This window comes from Ursus arctos, unplaced genomic scaffold (genome assembly GCF_023065955.2).
Source record: "Ursus arctos isolate Adak ecotype North America unplaced genomic scaffold, UrsArc2.0 scaffold_1, whole genome shotgun sequence".
Taxonomy (NCBI): domain Eukaryota; kingdom Metazoa; phylum Chordata; class Mammalia; order Carnivora; family Ursidae; genus Ursus; species Ursus arctos.
Genome location: NW_026622763.1, coordinates 72,771,467 through 72,793,862, shown reverse-complemented (window position 1 = coordinate 72,793,862; position 22,396 = coordinate 72,771,467). Strand labels below are relative to the sequence as shown.

At 41.4% G+C, this 22,396-nt stretch overlaps 1 protein-coding gene across 3 annotated transcripts in view; it reads left to right on the top strand.

Annotated features, from left to right (window-relative positions):
• ANKRD44 (ankyrin repeat domain 44) overlaps positions 1–22,396 on the top strand; it is a 309,633-nt gene that overhangs the window by 97,518 nt on the left and 189,719 nt on the right. For all 3 annotated transcript variants that reach the window (XM_044381322.3, XM_057303669.1, XM_026492270.4), the window contains exon 2: positions 13,501–13,584. In XM_044381322.3, coding sequence (XP_044237257.1) covers positions 13,501–13,584 — 84 coding nt within the window. The remainder of the gene's footprint in view (positions 1–13,500; positions 13,585–22,396) is intronic.

Sequence of the window (22,396 nt, the reverse complement as noted above, 5' to 3'; positions counted from 1 at the left end):
AGGTGTGTGTTGCAGATTCCCAAATCTAGATTTGACCTGCAGAGGTACTAGTGGCGTCTCCTTACCGTTTAGAGCTGGTGTCACCAGGAGGTTGGTGAGGAGAAGGGAGTGTGGAGCCACCAAGGGAGGAGCCCCCTCAGTTATGCTCAGTCAGGCGATAGGAGGCATCAGGACCCTGGCTACCTCCTTGGTACCCAGTCTCAGACCTCAGCTTCCTTTGTGGTTGGACTGGTGCAACAGGTTGAGGGCTTTTTTTTTTTTCCTATTTCTAAATAAAAACACAGCAAATTAGGTTTTATTGAAAATCGCTAATTTCCTCTACTTATTAAAAACCCTTATTTTCTTCAATATGACTGTCAAGATTATGTCTTTGAACTTGGCATTCAAGTTAACATCCTGGGAGTAAATCTTGTTTTCCTAAAGTTTAAAAAATACATGGAAAGCTAATTTTAGACCGGAAACATGCTTGGTGGCCCTGCTGATCTCACAGAGTGAGCTTAACCATCACCTGGACCCATCAGTAGGTTTTTCCTGATAAAATCTGGTGAAAAAAAAGAGAACCATAGACTTCCTTGTGGCGCTGCCTCGGTTAAAAATGACATGCAACTTTTAGATCTCAAGTCTTTGAGATAAAAGCACATTACTTTTCTTATGCCTAATTCATTTCCAGAACTTTCTCATAGAGCTACTTAGATATAGTATCAAGGTATTATACATATCTGGCATAAACACTGAGCTCTCAAATCTTATTTACCAGTATGATGAAATTTAAAACATGTTATTAAATATGGTTTATATTTAAATGGACTTGGTGAGTTGCAAACATAACATTGCAACATAGAGTGGAAGACCCATGCTGTAGTGGCTGGTTTATCAATACCAGTGCTTTTAAGAACTTTTGATTCTCAAAAGAACTCAAGTTTTGGTTGGATTACAATCACTTAAACTTCATTATTTCTTTCTTCCATGTTGTTCATGTTATTTTCCAGATGGACAGGAACAGTGTAAATGACTGCTATTGTTTAAAGGGCAAAGAACAAGGTGGGGTGTGTGTGTGTGTGTGTGTGTGCATGCGCGCGTGTGTTGGGAGGGGTCAGGTAGGGCTTGGGAAGGACAGGGAGGGAAGAGACTTGGAGAGTATGTTTCGGTTTGTGCTGGCTGGGAGTGGGGCATTTAAATCAGCATTTAGTGTAGTGCTCGGAGGCAGTTAAGCTTGGGATTCTTTTCCATCTTCCGGAGGAGGCTGGGTGGGGATCGGAAGAAATGGGAGAAGCTGTTTGGCAACGCAGTGATTTGGAGAAGGGACTGCTTGTTGTCATTCTCCTGAGCGTCTATGTGTCTAGAGTCACATATAGGGCTCACTGGTCACTCCAAAAGACAATTTTTTTGTCCATTGATCTAAACCATTCTCGGGCCTTGTTCAAGTCCTTGCTGCTCCACAGACACCACTGACTTCTTAGCTCTTCTAGTTTCCCCTTTTCCTGAATCAGAGAAGGCCTTAGAATGTTAAGGCTCCCAGGACCTCAGAGCTATGTCTCTGGTCTGTCACTGGGCCTCGGGTAACTTGGCGTCCATTTGCGTGAAGTGTATGGGATGCGGTTCAGTCCTGTGTTACACAGTTTAATTGTTTTGTGTGGGTTAGGCTTATTTCCCCAGCTATATTTGGCACTCTCTGAGGAAGGGACTATGTCACACATTTCTTTTGTATATTTTATAAAAATAGCATCTAGTAGGATTCAGAGAATGGCTTCAGCTCTGGTAGCACTTTTCTGTGAAATGCACTGGCCAGGATAGATCCTGGCAGAAGCTTGTTTATTGCAGCACAAACTAGAAACAACCTGAATGTTCATCCAAGGGGGCATAATTAAATATATTGCGATATATCCATGTTATGGAATATTATATGGCTATTAAAAGAAATGTGTTAATCCCATAACTATTGACCTGGGGGATGTCCTCAATATGTTATTGTTTTTACAAAGAGCAAGAAAAGGAAAGAGTAAATCCCACTTTTGTGATAACATTGTAACCTCCTCCGTCTAAATCTATATTTTTATGTATCATCAGGGACATGGGGAAAGATGTGAAAGGATATACATTAGGCTGTGAACATTGGTGGTAGGAAAGGTTATTAAGTTTTTTCTTTACCTTGTCTTTATATTACTACCATGGGACAACTACTAAGAATAAAACCCAGCAAACAGAAGAGAAAGAGAAAATGGGTAGAGGTTTTTGTGCGTTAGAAAGTCCCTTTCCCCCAATACTTCTTCCTACTTCTCAAACTTAGTATGATTGAAAAAGAAAAAGTGAATTTTATCCTTTGACTAAATTTTAGAATTAGGAAATAAAGATAGCATGACACTTGGGTTAATTTTTGTCTTCACTCATGACATGAAGATAAGTTTGCTTTTTACCCAAACCTAGACAATGAAGGTAGCACCCAAACCGAAAGCCGTGATGCTCTGGCTTCCGTGGTGGAGCGGGGAGAGCACGGCAGCTGGTGCAGATGCAAGATGCTAACTGACTTCAGAGCCCTGGGAGCTTCCTGTCCCAGGGTTGAACAGAACCGCCCAAGCTACTGAAGGGGCTTGCGTAAGTGGAAAAGTCAAGAGAGCAAACACTGCAGAACTTCCGGTGCTCCCCAGCGGATGGTTGGGGCGGCTGTGCTCCACAGAGCCCTGCATCCCGCAGAGGAAGCTGGTGAGAGTCTTCTGGATGGAGGCAGCCAGGCCTGAGGGGCTAGCTCTTACTGCCTTCACGGTGGGGACGGTTCCTTGACCTTCTAGATCCACATCCTGGCCACCAGCAGAATGCTTCTCTCACCAGGGAGGGCACTCCATCCCCAGACCTCTCGCCTAGACTGTTGTTGAAATCGCCTAACTTATTGTTTCATTCTAGTCTTTTCTTCTAGTTCATCATTCATTTCCAGAGATAGTTCCAAAGCACACCATGTAGGTCACTCTCCTGCTCAAAAATCATGCCTGATTCCCCTGTGCTGTAGAAGAGGGTCCCAATTTCTTAGCCCAGCATTCAAAGCCTTCTGTAATATGACCCATGTCTGCTGTTCAGCTTACCTCACTTGTCTCATGCTGCAGCCGAATGAAACTGTTCCTGGGCACGCTCCGTCTTCCCAGCAACTGTTCACATTCTTCTGAGGTAGGACCACCCGCTTCCCATTCTGTCCATTTCTACCTGTTAACATCCTCTCTGATGTTCAGTATTCCTTTCAAAGTTTACATCTTCCAGGAGACCAGATGTGATCGCTCTCCCTTCTACACGTACCTCTGTGCTCTTTACGTTACATCCAAGTTGTGTACGCTTTTATGTTCCCTCCTACACCTTGGTAACGCCAGCAACAGAGAGACTGACTGTATCACCTCGGTGTCTGAATTTCTTAAGCTTAGATTTCTTAGGCTTAATCAATCTTTATTGGGTTGAATTGAATATGGCTGTTATCTGAAATACACCAGATTAATCTTAAAAAAAAAAACATCTTTCATCTCTTGTTGGCAGGGTGCTATGTAGAGAAGTAAAGGAAATATGGACTGTGTTGGTGTTTCTGCAAGGAAATATGTGACCATCCTTTTTTTTTTTTTTTTGGCAACATTTCCCATTTTCTATTATCTAATGTTTTTCAGTCTTATGGACTCCTCTCTTCCTGTTGTCTTATCATTTCCCTTTGACATCTGTTACTGAATGCCCTTGCCAGGACATTGGATGGGGAAACGGAGAGAATCCTTAATAGATTTGCATTCCTTGTGACCTTCCTGGTTTTGTAGGTGGAGGGGGACCCTCCAGTCATCTCAGGCAGAGACTAATAGAGGTCCTGGTCAACACCCTGGTTTGAACAGCCAGAGCCAAGAAGGTGACTCAGTTTCACACATTTCCCTAATCCCCCACCTGGCTCCCTCTGGAAAGGTGGTGGAGTGTGACTGCTTTCTCCCTTTCTAAGGAATGCATATGGGATTCAAAGAAAAAGCACTACAGAGAGGAAGGAGAAAGTTTAAGGGGAAGTTCTCATGGGCTTTGGAATGACTTGTTTGGGCAAAAAGTGGCTTTTGAAAGAATCCAGGATCTAACAAATTTCAGACAGACCCAACTTGGAGTTTGCCTGAATCATGAATGACTTCATGTGATTGAGTTAATCTATGTATCTCATATATGGTAAGTCCATCCCTCTCAAATATAGCAAGAAATTGCCACTTTCCTGGTGAATGCCTTTTATTTCTACACACTGATTTTGTTGTTGTTATTTTTTAAATTGCTTTGCTTAGGTTCCAATTTCTAATACTCCTCAAAAAGTATTATTAGTCTAGATCATAATAAAATATTACTGTAGAAATAAATCCTTTTCTATTACATTTTTTTCTTTAGGAATACTATTTTATTGTTGCCTGTATTATGGCAAGGGAGACACATACCAGATATTAATAAAAAGTTGTGTTGTATGATGTATCCTAAACTGAGAACCATTTTCTGCATCTGAACAAAGAAATTACACTTAATACACTTAGTACCCTGAAAATCATCTGGCTGTATAATTTTTTCCCAGGGGGATCAGTAAAATGGCTTATATTCATTAACATTATCAAATCACCTTTCCTATTTGAAACTGTATGAATTCAACATACTATAAGATACAGTTATACAAATAATGTAACCAAAATTAAGATAGGAAATAAAACCTCAGTAACAATTTTTCAAAACAGGAAACTCTCGTAGAAATGTATTGTTCTTTTTTTTTTTTAACTAAAATTACACTGATTTAAATATTCTCTATTAACTCATCTCTTGCATCCATTGTGCTCTTGTTTAAATTAACTTTCTTTAAAAGTTAACTCCCGAACACTATTTAATTAACTTAGCTAAAGTTTCGATTTGATTTCAAGTCATTGGAAACTAGACAGAGTGAAAAAAGATGCGGGTAGTTGGCAGCAGATCCCAATAAAAATATGGCATTTGGCAGAGTATGTCTGCCTTGTTTTGCTTTGCTTTTCTCTTTATGGATGTGGCCTATTTTTGAAATGCTATGATTTAAATTCAGGGATCAAGTGACAAGTCTGACAAAACAGAACTGACTTCAGCAGAGGTTCTGTGGGGGAAAAATGGAAGTGTTCCAGGAACTAAAGGAAGTAACCTCAGTTTCACCTGGAAACATTAGTGTCTCGGGGGCAGGAGATTTGGGTTATATATAAAGAGTGAAGGAAAGTGGCCAAGATGCAGAGCCAAACCGGCATCCAGGAATAGAGCGGCATCAAAGCGCTGACAACAGTACCGTTGTTTCCACCATGACCCTGTAAGTAGCAATCAGAGAGCCTGAAATGTGGGAAGATTGGAAAGTTCTTTCCTGTGCTGCCTTGGACTGTGGCAATTGTCTTCTGACGAGGTTCTCTAGCTCCCTTCTCTTCTCCGCTGCTTGGCACACATCGTGGACGGATTCAGTGTTTGCAAAAACTCTGTGCCGTTCTCTTGCTCAAAACCCCAGTTCCTGTTTGCCCACAAGATTGGGTTAAAACTCCTTCTGCTGGCAAGACACTCCCTCCACCCAGTTATGTACTTTTCTAACCTCTTCACTGGCTGTTCCTCAACATGAAAGATTTATTCCAGTCCTACTCTTCAAAATCTAGGTTAACACCTACCTTCTCCATATTTCTAACTCCAACCAGCACTGAGCCCCTACCTTAAAATATTTTGTACCTCTTTGTTTTGTATCTTTTGGTAAGATTGTTTTATTGTTAGTTACTTTGTTGAGAGTAACTATATCTAGAAATACCCATATATACTCACTATGTATGTACATATATAAGGTGTAAATATACACACAAATATAGAAAAAAAATTATATATAGTGATTATCTTTCCTTAGTGAGTCATAAAGTATAGAATATTTCTCCACAGGAAGTACGTTGAAACTGAGGCTGAATTTCTAATCCTGGATTACATATATTTACTATCTATTCATTATATTATATTGTATTGTATCCTATTATAGTTTATTAAGATGACATGCGAAAGAAAGTAATGAACCGGGAGAATCAGGAAAACTAAATTCTAGTCTCAACTTTGCCACCAGCAGGTAAATCATTCCACCCCCTCCTCACAATTCCCACCGGGGGATCAATCTCCTTTATGACCATCAAGATGTCATAAAGGAAAAGTATAATTGGAAGCATTTATGGTAACTGTAAATAGTAAAATTATGATTTCATGTCCCATCCAGTGGACAAGAGTCTGTGGCACCCTTTGTTCAGTCCAAGAGAGATGATACATTTTTCAGGTGATTTGCTGTTATTTTGGTACAATAGATTAGACCCCTGAGTACAGAGAGGTTGTGCGACATTTTTAAGGTTGCCCAGTATAACAAAGACCAAGTCAGGCTCACCTTGATTTTTGCTCTCCTGCCTGTGAAATCTTCTCTCCCAGCATGATGGGACTCTCTGCTTTGGAGGTGGTGTTTGATGGCTTATGATCCTCACCCAGTTTACCTGCTCTGTAATTTTTTGAAAAAATCACTCCAGATCCCTTATTTTTCCTTTTGTAGGATGAGCATAAATACGCTTGTCTGTGGAGGTCTTTAAGCATGTTGATTCAAAGTCAACACAATTACTGATTTTATTGAGTGCACACTAGGTGCCTGCGTATATTAGGCCGTTTCTTTTTTTTTTTTTTTTTAAGATTTTATTTATTCATTTGACAGAGATAGAGACAGCCAGCGAGAGAGGGAACACAAGCAGGGGGAGTGGGAGAAGAAGAAGCAGGCTCATAGCAGAGGAGCCCGATGTGGGGCTCGATCCCATAACGCAGGGATCACGCCCTGAGCTGAAGGCAGACGCTTAACCGCTGTGCCACCCAGGCGCCCCTATTAGGCCGTTTCTTAAACACATCCTGTGAAATGGGATTTAATTCCAGGTCAGTCTGCTATCGTATGTTAATTTCCCTGCTGTGGAAGAAAAAGAGGGTGAGATCTCAGGTCTGTAAAAATCAACGTTGCCTTCAGATTTCAATTTAACTGGTACTGTTGTTTCATCATTTCCTTTTACTTAACTTTTTGCCACTGACTAGTGACTAGTAGTGAAGTTGGCATGCCTGGGTTTCTGTTTGCCTTGGGCAAGCTCTCCTGTAGGGAAGGTACTAATCAACAGTATTGAAAGGTAGGGAAATAGCCTCGGAGGATAATAGGAAGGAAAGGTGCAACAAAGGATGGATTTTTTTAAAAAAGATTTTATTTATTTATTTGACAGAGAAAGACAGAGACAGCGCACAGCAGGGGGAGCTGCAGAGGGAGATGGAGAAGCAGGCTTCCCACTGGGCAGGGAGCCTGGCACAGGGCTCGATCCCAGGGTCCTGGGATCATGACTTGAGCCAAAGGCAGACGCTAACTGACGGAGCCACCCAGGCGCCCCTGGATGGATGTTTTAAAGACTGGATCATTGGTCCCTGAATAACTATCTCATAGTCCATACCTACTGCTATTTCATTTCATTTCCATATCCTATTTTCACTTTGGAAAAGGTTAGATAAGTCTTTCACTTTCTGACTAAAAATAGCTGTTCTTTTCTCATAAGTATAGAGTTAATAGATAGCTACATAGAGGCTATTACTGATACTTGGAATTTTTGCTTTTGTTTTTAATAATTGCAAATCATTGGAAATGTTTCAGACATTTACTCAGCAGGTATATAGTCCTGCATTAAAAAAAAGTGTTATGGGTACTCAGTATATTTTGTACAGTTCTTAAGGAAGACAGATTTTGACTTTATGATCATCATTATCTTTCTGTGATCGAGTGAATTTCTTCCCAAATAAAGAGTGATCTCTATTCAGGAAGCACTTACTGGCATCCTTTCAGCAGGTCATACAGCACGACCCACATGAATAGAGCTAACAAGTTGTATCCATCAAATCTAGTGACTCGAACAAATTTTTATTATCCTTTTGTACAAATGCAAGCACTGCCTCATATAAAACCCAGTTGTTCCCCAATGAAGTGTTTCAGCAAGTTCTTATAAGTTGATGGCCTCATATGGCTAGATTATTACTGCATCAACTATTAGCTTCTAATAACATGCTCCCGTCTTGCTTTAATGGCATTCTGTACTCAGAATACTCAAGTATGGACAGATGTTTAAGAATATTATTTTTTCTTCTTGGCTATTGATTAATTCCCAACACCCACTTCTGATTAGAATGCAAGGTATTTTCTTTCAGATGTGGAAGCTTTAATTACTTAATCTAACCAAAAAAAAAAAAAAAAAAAAAAAAAAAAGACAAGCAGCATGCCAGGAATTTGTATCGAAATGCTGGAGCATCGTCTGCTCAGACTTCTTACCGTTGACTGTAGGACACAGTCGCTCGGCTTATCTTCCAAAGCCAGTGTATGAATAAAGAACATGCAGCTCCAAGAAGGAATGTGAAGTGCACTATACAAGGTTTTAGCAAAAATCAAATTGGTGGTTTCATTAGGGGATTTGGAGGGGGTCCTGTGGGACCACAGCCTCATTGCAAGATGGAGTAGGGACTCTAGCTGTACTTGCTCCATTAAACCCATGATGGGCTTTACTCTTAAACTAATGGCTTGCCTGATGCTGCCAGTAGCACTTTTTAAAAAGTGGAATGAAAGGATTAGTTGAATTGAGTTTTGTAAGTGATGAAAATGATACTTTAACACCTGAGTTTTAGATTGCATTATTATTTCCTAAAAACCTGGACCCTTGGGGATCAATAGAAAAGCTTTATTTGGGAGGGGGGTACGTACATACTTATTACCAAGAACTCTTTAAGAAGCTTGAGTTCTTTTAGGTCTTGACAAAGTGGATCTTCCAGCTTCCTTGTCTTAATTATACAACCTGAACAGTTACTCTTATCTCCCAGGTAACAAATTAACCATCTTGCTCCCCCTAGTGGAGTTGCAACTCTACTTCAAAGTTCAGGAAAACTTTGGAATCAATACACATTTGATGCAGTGTCTTATTTTTGGAAATCAGATATTTTCCCAACTTATTTTCAAAGACTGACGATGTCATAAAAAAAAATATTGCATTGGATGGGCTGATAGGGGATGTGGGTAGAGAAAGTGGCTTTGGTGATGAATTTTCAGTTTCTAGTGTTGGCAAGATTAGCTGCATGATTTATGGCTGCTAAATTCAAGGGGCCTTTCTGCTCTGCACTTCTGTGTTAGAGGGATCCAATGTCATCAGTCTGGCAGAGGGTCACCTCTAGAAGGCAGCTGTCAACACTCCTGGAAGAGACGGTGGGGTACTAATAGTTGGTGATGTTGGAAGACAAGGACAGGTCCCATGGAACAATGAAGCCCACTTGTGCCATTGGTCAAGTAGGTCCAGGAAGTATGTTCTGCCCTCTGGATCTGTTTGAGGAACTGTGCCAATATCCACAGCACATGGCAATCATTTCCAGTTCATACTTGCTAAGCATGCTGAAGGAACTTTAGTAATTGATGCTGAACTTATTGCATACCTCTCTTAAGAATTTCAGTTTCCTTAGGTTATGATAACGAGTGGTTTCATGGTATTGTAATCCCTGTTTTTTTCCCTGCCAGAATTCGTCTTTCCCAACTTTGACCCTTGTTGTGAGTTTGTATTTATTCGATCTTGTACCCTAATGCACACAGAGCACTAATATTTTGTATATGCTAGTGTTGACGTGTGTGAAACTTCAAAAAGAAATACCTGTACCTACCAAGGCGTAGGACTCTGTTCTTTTGCAGGTGAGACTTTGCTTCTGAACCTTATCAAGGTCAAGGCAAACACTGTGATAGACACAGTGGTTGCCAAATTAATGGTCAACAGAGTATAAGTACTTGACACTTAGGAACAAGAATATCATAATTAGAATTTTACCCCTTTCTTAGAATCATGTAAGGGAGGCAATATTTAGATGTATTTTTCCCCCAAATATTTATTCTCAGGGTAAGTAGTCATTTAGGGAAAAATAAAACAGCAAGATTGGATTAAAATCCCAACAAAAAGGAATGCCAAAGTGCTCTTTATGTGTGTTTTATTTGTGAGGGTGGAGAAAAAAAAGAAACACCCATAATGTGGTTTGTTTGTTTTTTAATATTACTTGCTAAAGAGTTACAGTAATTTAGTCCAAGACTTACATCTAAGCAAACACACAGGGTCTGTCTAGCAAACATGTATCTAGGAAGTTCTGATTTAGAATCCCATGATGCTTGGATTCACAGTTGTGAGACAGTGATGTTGCCACAGTGGGGACCTGTCCCCGCTGGGGCTAGAGATCTCCATCTAGCAAGACTCTGGGCTCTGGAGAACAGGCACTTTTCTCTTCCCCAGGGAGTGTGAGGGATTTTTATGTGAAACAATGCATATCTCTGCGTATACTTGCATGGGTGTCGATACTGTTATGTATGTGTATGTGAAAATGCACGTGCAGGCGGGGATATGCATGTGTAGCTGAGACTGCAGGACTGGAAGAGTTGCTTCTTCCCAGTGGATGCTGGAAATTCTGTGCATTGACAGTACTCTGTAAAGCTGGCTTTTAGCAGAGTTGGGCACGTGTGTGCGCCATTCTGTGTGTCGACGATACCCTTCAAAACAGTCTCAGTGACTGGGCTGGGAGGTATTTGGGAAGCTCCCTGCGGAAGGACTGTGCTGGCATCCTTGTCTGGCAGCTTTGTCAGGGTGGCTCTCCTTGGGAACATTCCAACCGTAGCTTAGACCCTTGTCTTTCTTGAGAAGCGTGAGGACTAAAGCACTAGAATATCTGTATGCACTCCTTACACTCATGAGTGACGAGAGGCTTTGCTTAACTCGCTGTGTTTCCTGACCAACTAGTGACACATGAACTATTGGGATGGGTTTGTTCTCAACTGTTAATTGATCATTGTTGATTTAACACTAAAGTCTTGTCAGACTCTGCCCCTGCTTGTCATCGAAGTCCTATAGCTATTGGGTTTGTTGTTTTCTCTTCAGGTTCAAAAGGCAGAAAAGTACACGCAAGCATGTGGTCATGACAAAGCAGACGGAGGATTATGGAACAGATAAACAAGTTTTCATATTGTTAAAATCCTGAGTTTGTGTCTGATTCTGTTTTTTTGTTTTGTTTTGTTTTGTTTTAATGAAACGTGGTCCTTGCCAGGGGGGCAGCTAACCCAGAGACTTGGTTTTAGGAGGTAGTCAGAAGCATGTGGAAGGATCTTCTTGTCTTTAGGCAGATCAACCTGCTGACCCCAAACTAGTAGAAAACTTACTTTCTTTTCAAGACTTCTTTCCAGCTGTTTAACTGTTGGCAATTGGAGAAACTATCTTTGAATCGTACCCCTTGGCAAGAAGGTAAAATTGAGAGTATTTGGGGCAAAAGAAAGATATATCTATCTGTCCACTTGCTAGAAACTTTTGTGGCAGGGGGAAGACTGCGGAAAAATTCCTGGCATATTGAAATATTTGTCTGCAACTTAACATTTTTATTTTTTATTTCATTTATTTGTCTTAGAGAGAGAGTGGGGGTGGGGGCACAGAGGGAGAGGGAGCACCTTTAGCAGGTTCGATGCCTAGCGTGGAGCCCAATACAGGGCTCCATCACACGACCCTGAGATCATGACCTGAGCCAAAATTAAGAGTCAGATGCCTAACCGACTGAGCCCCGCAGGCACCCCTAAAACTTAACATTTTTAATACAGTGTTTCCTCAGGGAGTCTTACCATATTCTACTGACAATACTTATATTGGTACCTGCAAATAACAAGAAACACCATCAGAACCTGTAAGAAAGGCAGCAGGAGGGTAAAAAAGAGAAAAGAAGATTTATAGGCATAGTGAGGACTGGGATTTTCATGTAGATAGCACAGGGACACACTGAGGCCGGTGATGCTGATGGTTTTACCTTAGGACAGTGTTCTAAGTGAAGTTAGCATTTATTAAAAACGGATTCACAAGTCCCCACCCCAGATAGACTTACTCTGAATCTCCAAGGAAGGGATGTTGGAATATTGTTTTAACAAGCATCTCAGGTCGTTCTCACAGTCAGACACATCTGGGCAACTGCTGTCATCTAATTGCTGACTAGAACTACCATAAAGGGGGTGCCTGTGTGGCTCAGTCGGTGAGCGTCAGACTCTTGATTTTGTCTTAGATCAGGTCATGATCTCAGGATCATGAGATCGAGCCCTGCATCAGGCTCCACATCGGGCTCCACGCTAGGTGTGGAGGCTACTTAAGATTCGCTAGAGAGAATTACACTCTATCTCTACAAAAAAAAAAAAAAAAAGAACTACCATAAAATATTTCTAGAAGGTGTGAGTGTGTGTTGTGTGTGTAATTGTCAAAGCTTTTAATGTTTGAAAAAAATCAAATCCTACATTAGCGGCGTTAAGCATTTCTTAATAAAAATTTCTATTATGTGTGTTGGGTTGTATGCTTACAGAGGGTTTTCCCATGTATTATCGCATTTGTTCCTAATAGCAATCCTATGAGGGCTTGAACAGCAAAAATCATGCTCACCCCCAGATTACACATGGAAATGGGCTCAGCACGTAGCTGTCAAGTGGTGGAACTGGCTTTGAACGGGCTTCTTCACCACGTGGGGCAAGCCCAACATCAAACCCACAGCCCACTACTTTTCCTCTTTTACCCCACACTCTGGTCATCAGGTTAATGGCAACATTTCTGAGATACCAGGTTTTTTGCATGTCCACACCTTTGCACACCCTGATCCCTGTGCCTAGAATGCCTTTCCTACCCTGTTTGCAAACTCATACTCAGTCATGAAGCTTCTCTAGATACACTCTTCTCCTCACCCTACCTACCCTCCAAGCAGAGCTAGTTTCTCTTTCAGCTTTGTTTCCATCATGCTTTATAAATCTTTTTACTCTCTTTTGGGTCTTAGGTAATATAGGTGAGTTCAATAATAATTGCTCACTAGTATCCCCCTTCGTGATCCCCACCCCACCATTATACCACTTACTTTGTATAGACAATGGGATGTAATCACATCGGAAACACTCAGTGCCTTTAGCGTTGGCTAAAGCTACGGGAAGCATTTGAGAATGATTTCAAGGGCTTTCCAAACATTGACAAAGAAGTGTTCTGGAGGCCAGAAACTTGGCTTTTAACATCCTCTAGAAGTGGAATTTCTGGAGGTACCAGGGTACGTTGTCTAATGAGAGGTCGGGAACAATGGGGCCTGTATGCTCAAAACTGCAGATTTGGTCATTTCCTTGATGGGAAATTTAAGGGTGCTTCAAGTATGTCTTCACTTACGGGTGATTTTTATGTCGTACTCATAGTCCCAGGCTAGCCATGACTCTCTGTTATGGCCTTCAAATTGTGTTACAGTTATTTCTTGAGGCAACTGTTTCCCCCACTAGACCTCTAGTGAGGGTGAGTCTGAGCCATATTCATCTTTGTCTGCCAGTTGATAATTGTTGTGTCAACTTTTGGGGAACGAATCTTGTAGTCACCTGCATCTGAATACGATCGCATGGATTTAATTATAGTTCTAATTCAAAGTCTCCTGTGTTCACAGCCACCCCTGGTCCAGGCGATCTTCAGCGGAGATCCGGAGGAGATACGGGTACTCATCCACAAAACCGAAGACGTGAATGCTCTGGTAGGCGCCGCGCAGGCCCTCTTCTCTGTTCCGCGGTCCCCTCCGGCGTCTGGTGAAAGCTCTGGAATGCTTCTCAGAATGCTGTTTGTTAATCCACAAGATAAAATACATCTGGTTAGAATGGAAATCGATCATACATAAATACAGTTATCAAAATAGTAAATAGCAAATTTGTGATATAATAATATACGTGCGTCTCTATTAGCACGTTTAAACAGCAAGATACAGCAGAAGACCTAATAATGAGCGTAACTGAGGAATAGTGATGATCATGATTGATATTTTGTGGTATCTGTGACCACACTAGCGTGGTGTGAACATACCTGTGATTTCTGCTGGTGACCAAGTGACAGTTACTGGTGACGCTGCTGAGATTGGCTGCCTACTTTCATAATGGAAAGAAATGTGAAATTTCCATCAGAAGTTAGTAAAAATAAAGATGTGCTATTTTTGCGCCTAGAATCTCTGGCCTACAGCAGGGGTTGACCAACTGTGGTCTGTTACCTATTTTTGTGCCGGCTACCAGCTAAGAATGGTTCTCATTTTTTTAAATGGCTGGGGGGAAAAAACGAGAAGAAGAGTAATATTTTGTGACACATGAAAATTATATGACATTCCGATTTCAGTGTCAATAAATGAAATTCCGTTGGCGCTCGGCCATGGCTACTTTTCCACTGCAGCAGCAGAGTTGGGTGGTGATTAATGACAGAGATTATGTGTGGCCCAGAGAGACGAAGACGTTTACAGTCTGGCCCCTTTAGAGGGAAAGTTTGCTGACTTCTGCCCTAGAGGCTCCATGAACCTGGGACCAATGGGTGAACTCGGCATCCTGTGCGTACCCTGAAGTCGTAGGTAATACATGTGTGTGCTTGTGGACGTGTGTCATGTGTATTTTCTGTGAACGAGTAAAGGCATTTCATCATATTCTTAAGGGGACGTATGGCCCCCCGAAGCTTAAGAACCCCTAGATCAGGAAGTTCTCGAAATAAACAAACCTGCGATAAAGAAACGTGAGAAGAGTTAGTCAATAATTTACCCTTTTAATAGTTTCCTAGACCTAGATTGCACAAGCAGTTATATGCAGTACATGCTACTAATTCTCTCAGTGGAAGTTAGTTACCTAACTGCTGTAGTCGTCGGGGAGAGGAGTGGGCTTTGGAGCCTAGTGTCAGGTGGAAACAACAGCGAGAGTCAAACGCGTCTGCAGCAGAAGAGCTTTGCCACAGGGAAGTGATGTCTGAGGTGGGGTCTCTCTCCGGTCGGCTGAATGCTTTATTTAGGAGAGCCGTTTCCTGACGTGCGGCCCTTGTTCTGTGGCAGAGTGCAGGTTGGTGTGGCTTTTTGAAAAAGCTTTTGGCAGCTTCTCCCCAGCGGGCACTGAAAACAACGGGGTGGTGTTTTATGACATTTCTGCAAGGTAAGCACAGATGAGGCCAGGGCCAGACTCCTCGAGAAGGCAGTTGGGCATTTGTCCAGAGCCTGTGTGTGTGACCCGGACTTCTGAGAGGAGCCAAGGCAAGTAAGCTGACTGTCCGGGTGTCCTGCTGTCACTGGAATTGGCCTAGCCTATTTTGTGGCTGGGGCCCAAGCCCAGGCAAGCCCAAGGCAAAGTTAGTTACTGTTCTTTTCCTGATGATTATGAGCAAACAGAACTTTTGTTCATCCTACGTACCGAGAAAGATTGCACTGTCCTCTGAATGGCCTTTTTTTCTCCTTAGGAAAGTGGCAAATGGTTGGTGGCTGGTAAAGGTTAGGAAAGCTTAACTTTAGTTGTAACCTCACTGTATTACTGAATCAGATAGGTTAAGTAGAGTGACACATAGACCCCAAATGCATAATTGCTCAAACATGGGAGAAGCTTAGTTCTCTTGTGAACAGATTAGAGAGGTGGCTTTTTTCCACATAGGGTCCAGGTATCTACATGTAGCTTCCAAGGTCACCCAAGGGGTTCTTCTTCGGTCCAGCCAGCCAGAAGGGAAAAAGGAGCATGGAAGGAGAGCACAGGAGGATGTTTATGGATGATCTTGGAAGTGGCATAATCGCTTGCACACATGACCCATTGACCAGAACTCAGTCCCATGCCACACCTAACTACAAGGGAGGTTGCGAAATACCACGTAGCTGTGTCCCCAAAGATTGGAGAACATGAGTAGTTAGCAATCTTGGCCTCACCAGTTTTTGGTACTACAGAATTTTAGGGAATTCAAGTGATAACACTTATTTGTCTGTGTAGTGTCTTTCTCACTTTAGAGTAATTTACTGAGTTCAACCCAGTGCTGGGTGCTAGAGATGCAGCAGTGAGAAGATCACTCTTCATACTGACAGCCATTTTGAAAGGGAAAATACAAGACACTGTTAGGGGCCCAGGTGAATCATGAGGGACTGATGAAGCAGTGTGCAAACTGACACCTAAGGGGTGCTGTTGTGGAGTTTGGATGTGTGGGCTTTTGGATGCACGCAGCAGGGAGGGGTGGGATAGAGGGAGGAAAAGCAATGCGTGAAGGAATGCCTGACTTCCATCCTGTGATGACGTGGCTCCACGGGGTCCCAGTGCCTTCCTCCACTCTCTCCTCTGTAGAACCCCCTCTTCATATCCCTGTTTTCCTTCCCTCAGGTGAGGGTAAAGAACCTCATTTGATTCCCTACTCTCTTAGCAGATATGTTGGAGACAGTGAGCTGTTCTCTCAATGTCATGCTTTTCCTTTGTCAACACTTCTTTGGCTCAATCCTATTGACTGTCTTGTTGGCGGTGGCTTAGGCAGTTTAGGGAAAGTGATTGTTAACGAAGGGCATATGGAGATGGAAGACGAATACAGATTAGCAATCTAAGTCTGGAGCTTCACTTCAGGAGGGCGGAGAGGCCACTAACCAGTACATTTAAATGTCAAGGAAGGGAAATAAACAATGGAGGGGCCTCCTGTTAACGGGAGGACAATATTCGTCTTCTTCCCTTCTCACCCTTTGTTTTTCTTTCTTTACCCGTATTTATTTTTCTTCTTTGTCCTAGGTTCTGATTTTTTTTTTTTTTTGCTTTCTTTTTTCTTTCCCACCTTCCTGTGTCTTTTGATGAGTTGCCCCTTCTTTGGTATAATTATCCTTCGATTAGGTGATCCTGATATGGGAAGCGATCTCATTCAGCTTTGCCTCTCTGTGTTTTTCCAAACTTCATTTCCTGCTGGCAGGATTCATGGCCTCTATGTGTCAACCGAACGAAGTTATTCAATCCGTTGATATTTATTTTTTTCTCACTTCTCCACTGTTCCCATCCTGTCTGCCCTTTCAGACCTCTTGTTTCCTCCATTGAGTTGTCCTACTTCTCACTTCCTTTCTGCTGCTTCTGCCACCTTCCTACCCAGACAAGGAAACCTATGTCTGCTCTCACCTCCCATAGCTCCTTGTATCTCACTGACCACTTTACTTGAGCTATTTACTTTTGAGACACTATGTGCTTAATGACATGGAGGCTATGTCATTCATTCTCTTTTGCTCAATGGCCCAGTTCAGTCCTTGCAGCACATGTTGAGTGAATGACTAAACCTTGTTCTATTACTTATGTTGAGCCTGTTTTTCATTTCTTCCAATGAGGACACATTGTCCAAGACTGTCTGGCTTTGTTACTGTCCCTCAGGTCTCAGTTGTAAGACTGCAAGTTCTCTTTGTACAATTGAAAATCTATGGACAGATTTGAGGAGCCCCTGAAGAATCAGGAGGGTACTCTGAGTCTTCCTGTGGCTCCTCTGGCTAGTGGCATGCCAGGGCTTGAAATGTGGGAAGACGGTTGTACACTCTGAGAAATCCATTTACACTGACCTACATGTGGTTGATAACTGAAGGTTTTAGAAGAGGCTTTATCAGACCAACAAATTGAGCTCGAGGTGGGGCGTCCGGATTCAAAATGAAAGCACAGATCCTGAAAACCAAAATTTGAAGTCGATGAAGTCATTTTGGGGATTACGCTATGACAACATGACACCAACAGACAGTTCTACAGTGCCATAGTGGAATGGGGACAGAGATGATTAATTAGTGCCTGTTTTTATTAATATTATTAATACTGCTAATAATATCGATAATTATTATATTATTAAATTATATAATTTTATATATGATATAATATATAATAATATAATATAATATATTGTTAAATTATTAACACATATTATTAATAATTTAAAAATTAATAATTATTAATTAGTGCCTGTCATTGGTGAGTGGTGAAGACAGGGAGGGAACCATTCCATGTGAGAAGGGGTTGAAGAAACTGGTGATGTTTTAGACCTGTGAAGGACAAGAGAACTACCTCAAATAGTTCAAATGTTGTCAAGTTAAAATGCAACTAGACTTAGCATTATGTCAGTGGTTGTAAACTACAGAAAATATTTCCAGCTCAAAATAAAAGAAATAACAGAGCTGTATAAAGAAGTAATGAGCTGACTTGACAAGTAGTAAACTCCTTAGAAGACCATGAGACTGATGGTCTAAAGGAGATCAATTGTACAGCACATGGGCTACTCTCCTACCTTGCGCCCTTACCCGACATTGCTAATGGTTTATGACAGTTTTTTTTCTTTGAGTCTTAAAGACCAAAATTTCTTCTTGGGACAGCACTATTAAATTGGAGTTGGCCTTTAAATAGAAACCGCCTTCCCATGCCTGGACTAGGTGATGTTTAAAGTCTTTTAACAACCGTGAAGGACTACAGTTCCAAGATGTGTAAGTCCCACGTGATAGCATACCCATGGTATTTATTTCTTTTTTACAGTATCATTAACAATTGTTAATACACACACAAACACACACACACACACACACACACACACACACAACCATTATCATACCAAAGAAAATCAACAATAATTCCTTGGTATCTTCTGATACCCAGTGCGTATTCAATTTTTTTTTTTTTGGTCCCAATAGCTTCAAAACAGGTTTTTTTGTTGTTTTTTTGTTTGTTTGTTTGTTTATTTGTTTTTTTACAGTTGGGCTGTCCCCAAGTTGATTATTTTAGTCCATCTAATTTATACAACAAAATGATTTTGTCAAGCTGTTAGTGTTTATTATTTTCCCTAATAGGATTTGGCCCAAGTATATGGGTGCATTTTGCTTGCACTCTCCAAGTCCAGGATAGGAAGGGATGACGTGTGAGTATGATAGCATAACTCTTGAGGTGAAAGCTAAGCTTACACTGGCAAACAATTTATAGTGAAAAAAGGGGAGACAACCATTAAAGCTTTAGTTTTTAACGATAAGCATCGATTGGGTGGTATTCGCCTGCTACTCTCACGATCCAAGTGGGAAAAAAGAACTGGACCAACAATGTATGATAAGCGTTTTCTAAAAATAAATAAGACAAATTACCAATAGTAAACTTGTGATTTGTACTCTGTGTGTGTTTGTGTAGGGGTGTTGTACTATTTCTTTATATCAAAATGACCACAAGTCTAGTTGACACCTATCACCTCACGTAGTTACAAAAATCTTTTTTCTTACCATGAGAACTTTTAAGATCTATTCTCTTGGCAACTGTCAAATATGCACCACGGTATTATGAACTACAGTCCCCATGCTGGATACTATATCCCCATCACTTATTTTATAACTGGAAGTTTGCACTATTTCTTTTAAAAGTAGAAGTATTTTTTGAATCCGTGCAGAAGGGTGCAATATGGCTCTACCTAAAGATGCTTGAGTGATAAATTTAATACCTTCTTTAAATTTTTCTCAGCTTGATTCTATCGTGTCAAATTCCCTAGAACAGTAGGAATACAGACTATATAGCACAGCATTTAAAAAAATTTTTTGTCAGGGCGCCTGGGTGGCTCAATCAGTTAAGTGGCTGCCTTCGGCTCAGGTCATGATCCCAGAGTCCTGGGATCGAGCCCCATGTCAGGCTGAGCAGGGAACTGCCTTCTCCCTCTGCCTCTGCCTGCCACTCTGCCTACTTGTGCTCTCTATCTCTCTATCAAATAAATAAATAAATAAAATCTTTAAAAAAATTTTTTTTGTAATTTATTTATTTGAGAGAGAGAGAGAGCATGAGCAGGGGGAGGGACAGGGGAGAGGGAGAAGCAGACTCCCCGCTGAGCAGGAGCTCCATCCCAGGACACTGGGGTCATGACCTGAGCTGAAGGCAGACGCTTAACTGACTGAGCCACCCAGGCGCCCCTAGCACAGCCATTTAAGCTTCTAGATGTTTGTGTGTTTCCCCTCACTTACATATATCTTACTTGATTTTTAAAAACCTTTTTAAGAAAGAATTGATAATGGGGATAAAAACCTGAGATGTTTTGTTAGTCTAGAGATCTGAGCACTTTCTAAATGAGACCGAAATCAGAAAGTGCTGGGAACAAGGAAGCTGCAGGCAGGAGCGGCGACCCTGGTCCCGTAACCGACAGACGCGCCGACCCAGAGCTCACTGAGTGTTGCTACGGCAGGAACGCAGGCTCGGTGTGGCCCAGACTTCCTACATTTTTAAGAGAAAATACAGGAAATCGCTAAATTGTTAAAGGTTGGTTCCAAAAGGTGATCCAACATCGTTGAGGCCAAAGAAAACCCATCTGTGGGCCAAATCTGGCCTGCAGGCCACCGTTTTGCTAACCGTGGATGAGGTCAGCAAACCTTCGGCAGTTAAGGTTTCTCCGGCCACCTGGATCTGGAAATCTGAAGTGTGAAGCCAACGGCCTGGTGTTCTGGAGAGAGCAGTGGCCTGTGTTCTTCCGACACTGACGGTACTTCTGGCTCACTAGCCTGTGGGGACGCTGGTGGTCCCTTCCTAGCTGCAGGAGGAAGGTGCCTCTCGCTCAGCACGCGCCTGGCAATACTGTCCCATCTCCTGCTCCTTGTTGGACCATTGCCCGGGATGTGGGGCTGTGGTTTGGAAGCCATGACCTGTGTCCTGCAGAGAATGACTCATGAACTCCAGACGGCACTGAGCGGGCCCTAGCGATGTGGCTTCACGGCCGTGTGAAATGTGTGAAGGCAGGTCTGGTTAGCATCACTGCTAATTATCCTCCAGGGGATGCCCGACAGCGTGCAGCCCCGTTTCTCTAGCACTGGCCTTGGAGGTACAAGAGCCATCCTCCGTGGATGACACAGCTTACAAGGGTATACGATTTGTACCATCCAGATAATAGAGATAGTTGTTTGGAACTCTGGAAACACTCCAAGTACAATGCCATTAATATTCTTTTGCTAAACATTGTTACAGCACAAAGAAAAATCTTGCAATTAAAAGATGTCCATTGTAAATAGCTTGAGAATGTGAACATCTCTAGGATAAAGGGTTATGGCTCCCCCCCATTTTAGATATTACATTTGAGGGAAGGATGTAAATATGAATAAATGAGCTATATTTTTCTTAGATCGAGAAGGCTCAATGGTTTGAAATTAGTGTATAAATTCAGTGCAGTTGAATTTGCAGGGGGAGGACTTTGGTTTGGGAAACTTGAGATCTTCTAAACTTTAGTGTCTGGAGGAATAGACATGTGAGAAGACTCTTAAAAAAGAAAATCAATGAAGAGAGAGTTTCACAAGATCTATTAAAACAAATTATAAAAGTGTAGCAATTAAAACAGTGTGTTACTGGCACAGGAACAGACAACTAAATTAGTGGAGCGGAGACTTCAGAATTAGACCCAAGCATATATGGACACTCCGTATAAAACAAAGGAAACCTTGGAACGACAGGGATGACATGGATTACTTAATAAAGGGCGTTGAGATGAATGGCTGATAAAAAGCTGAACCCTTCCCTAATTTCTTGTACCAAGATAAATCTAGAGGTAGAAAATAAAAAGATGAACGTAGTGGAATAAAAGAAGGGGGAAATATTTTTTTCAGTCTTGGTGTGGGGAAGGGCATTCTAAGTAGAATAGCAAAGATACAAACCAAGATGGAAAATGTGGGTACTTTGAATATGTAAAAACTGTGAGCTTCTGAATATGAAATCCTCACCAAAACAAGATTAAAGGATAAATCGAAGATAGGTAGACTATCTGTGAAAAGCATTAATATTCCTAATATATAAAAAACACTTACAAATTATTTAGAGAAAGATTAACACCCCGCTAGAGAAATGGGCAAAGGACGTACAGACGGCACTCACCAAAGAAAAAATGCAGGTAGTCAAAACATATATGAAAGGGTGTGCAGTCACAGCTTCACCCGAAACCGAAGAGTTGAAATAAAACAGCCCGGCAGAGCAGCAAAGGAGAAAACGATCTCAAGGAGGGTGTCGTTGAAGGAACATTCTGAGGCCTTTTCGGAGAAAGTTTAATTTATACTCACCTTTGGTGGGTTTGGCAGTCTGTATCCACATTCAGCTGTATACACCCTTTGACACAGCAGCACAACTCCTGGGACTATACCCTAAGGGAGATCACTGGACAGGAAAAACAAAAAAACAAAAAACAGAAAATAAAATAGTTAAATCTATATAAATGTTTTATATATATATCTATATATATATGGCAAATATATATGTATTTGTTGCTTTGTGGTTTATAATAACAAGAAATTGGAAATTACCAGTACTTTATTTCTTAACTATACTTCAGTACATAGATATGTGGCAATATTATGCTATCTTTAAAAAGGGTGGTTTATGTCGATTTTTACTCATCATGTATATTTATCGATAGGTAAGATCTTCAGGATATTTTTATGAATGAAATAGCTAGTTAAACAGAATATATCATACATATATGTAAATATAAGAAGGGGTCTAGAAGAGTATTCTCCAAAAGTTTAATTATAGTCAAACCTGGGTAGTAGGATTTTTGCTTTTTTGTTTATTCCTTCATGTGTTACTGAT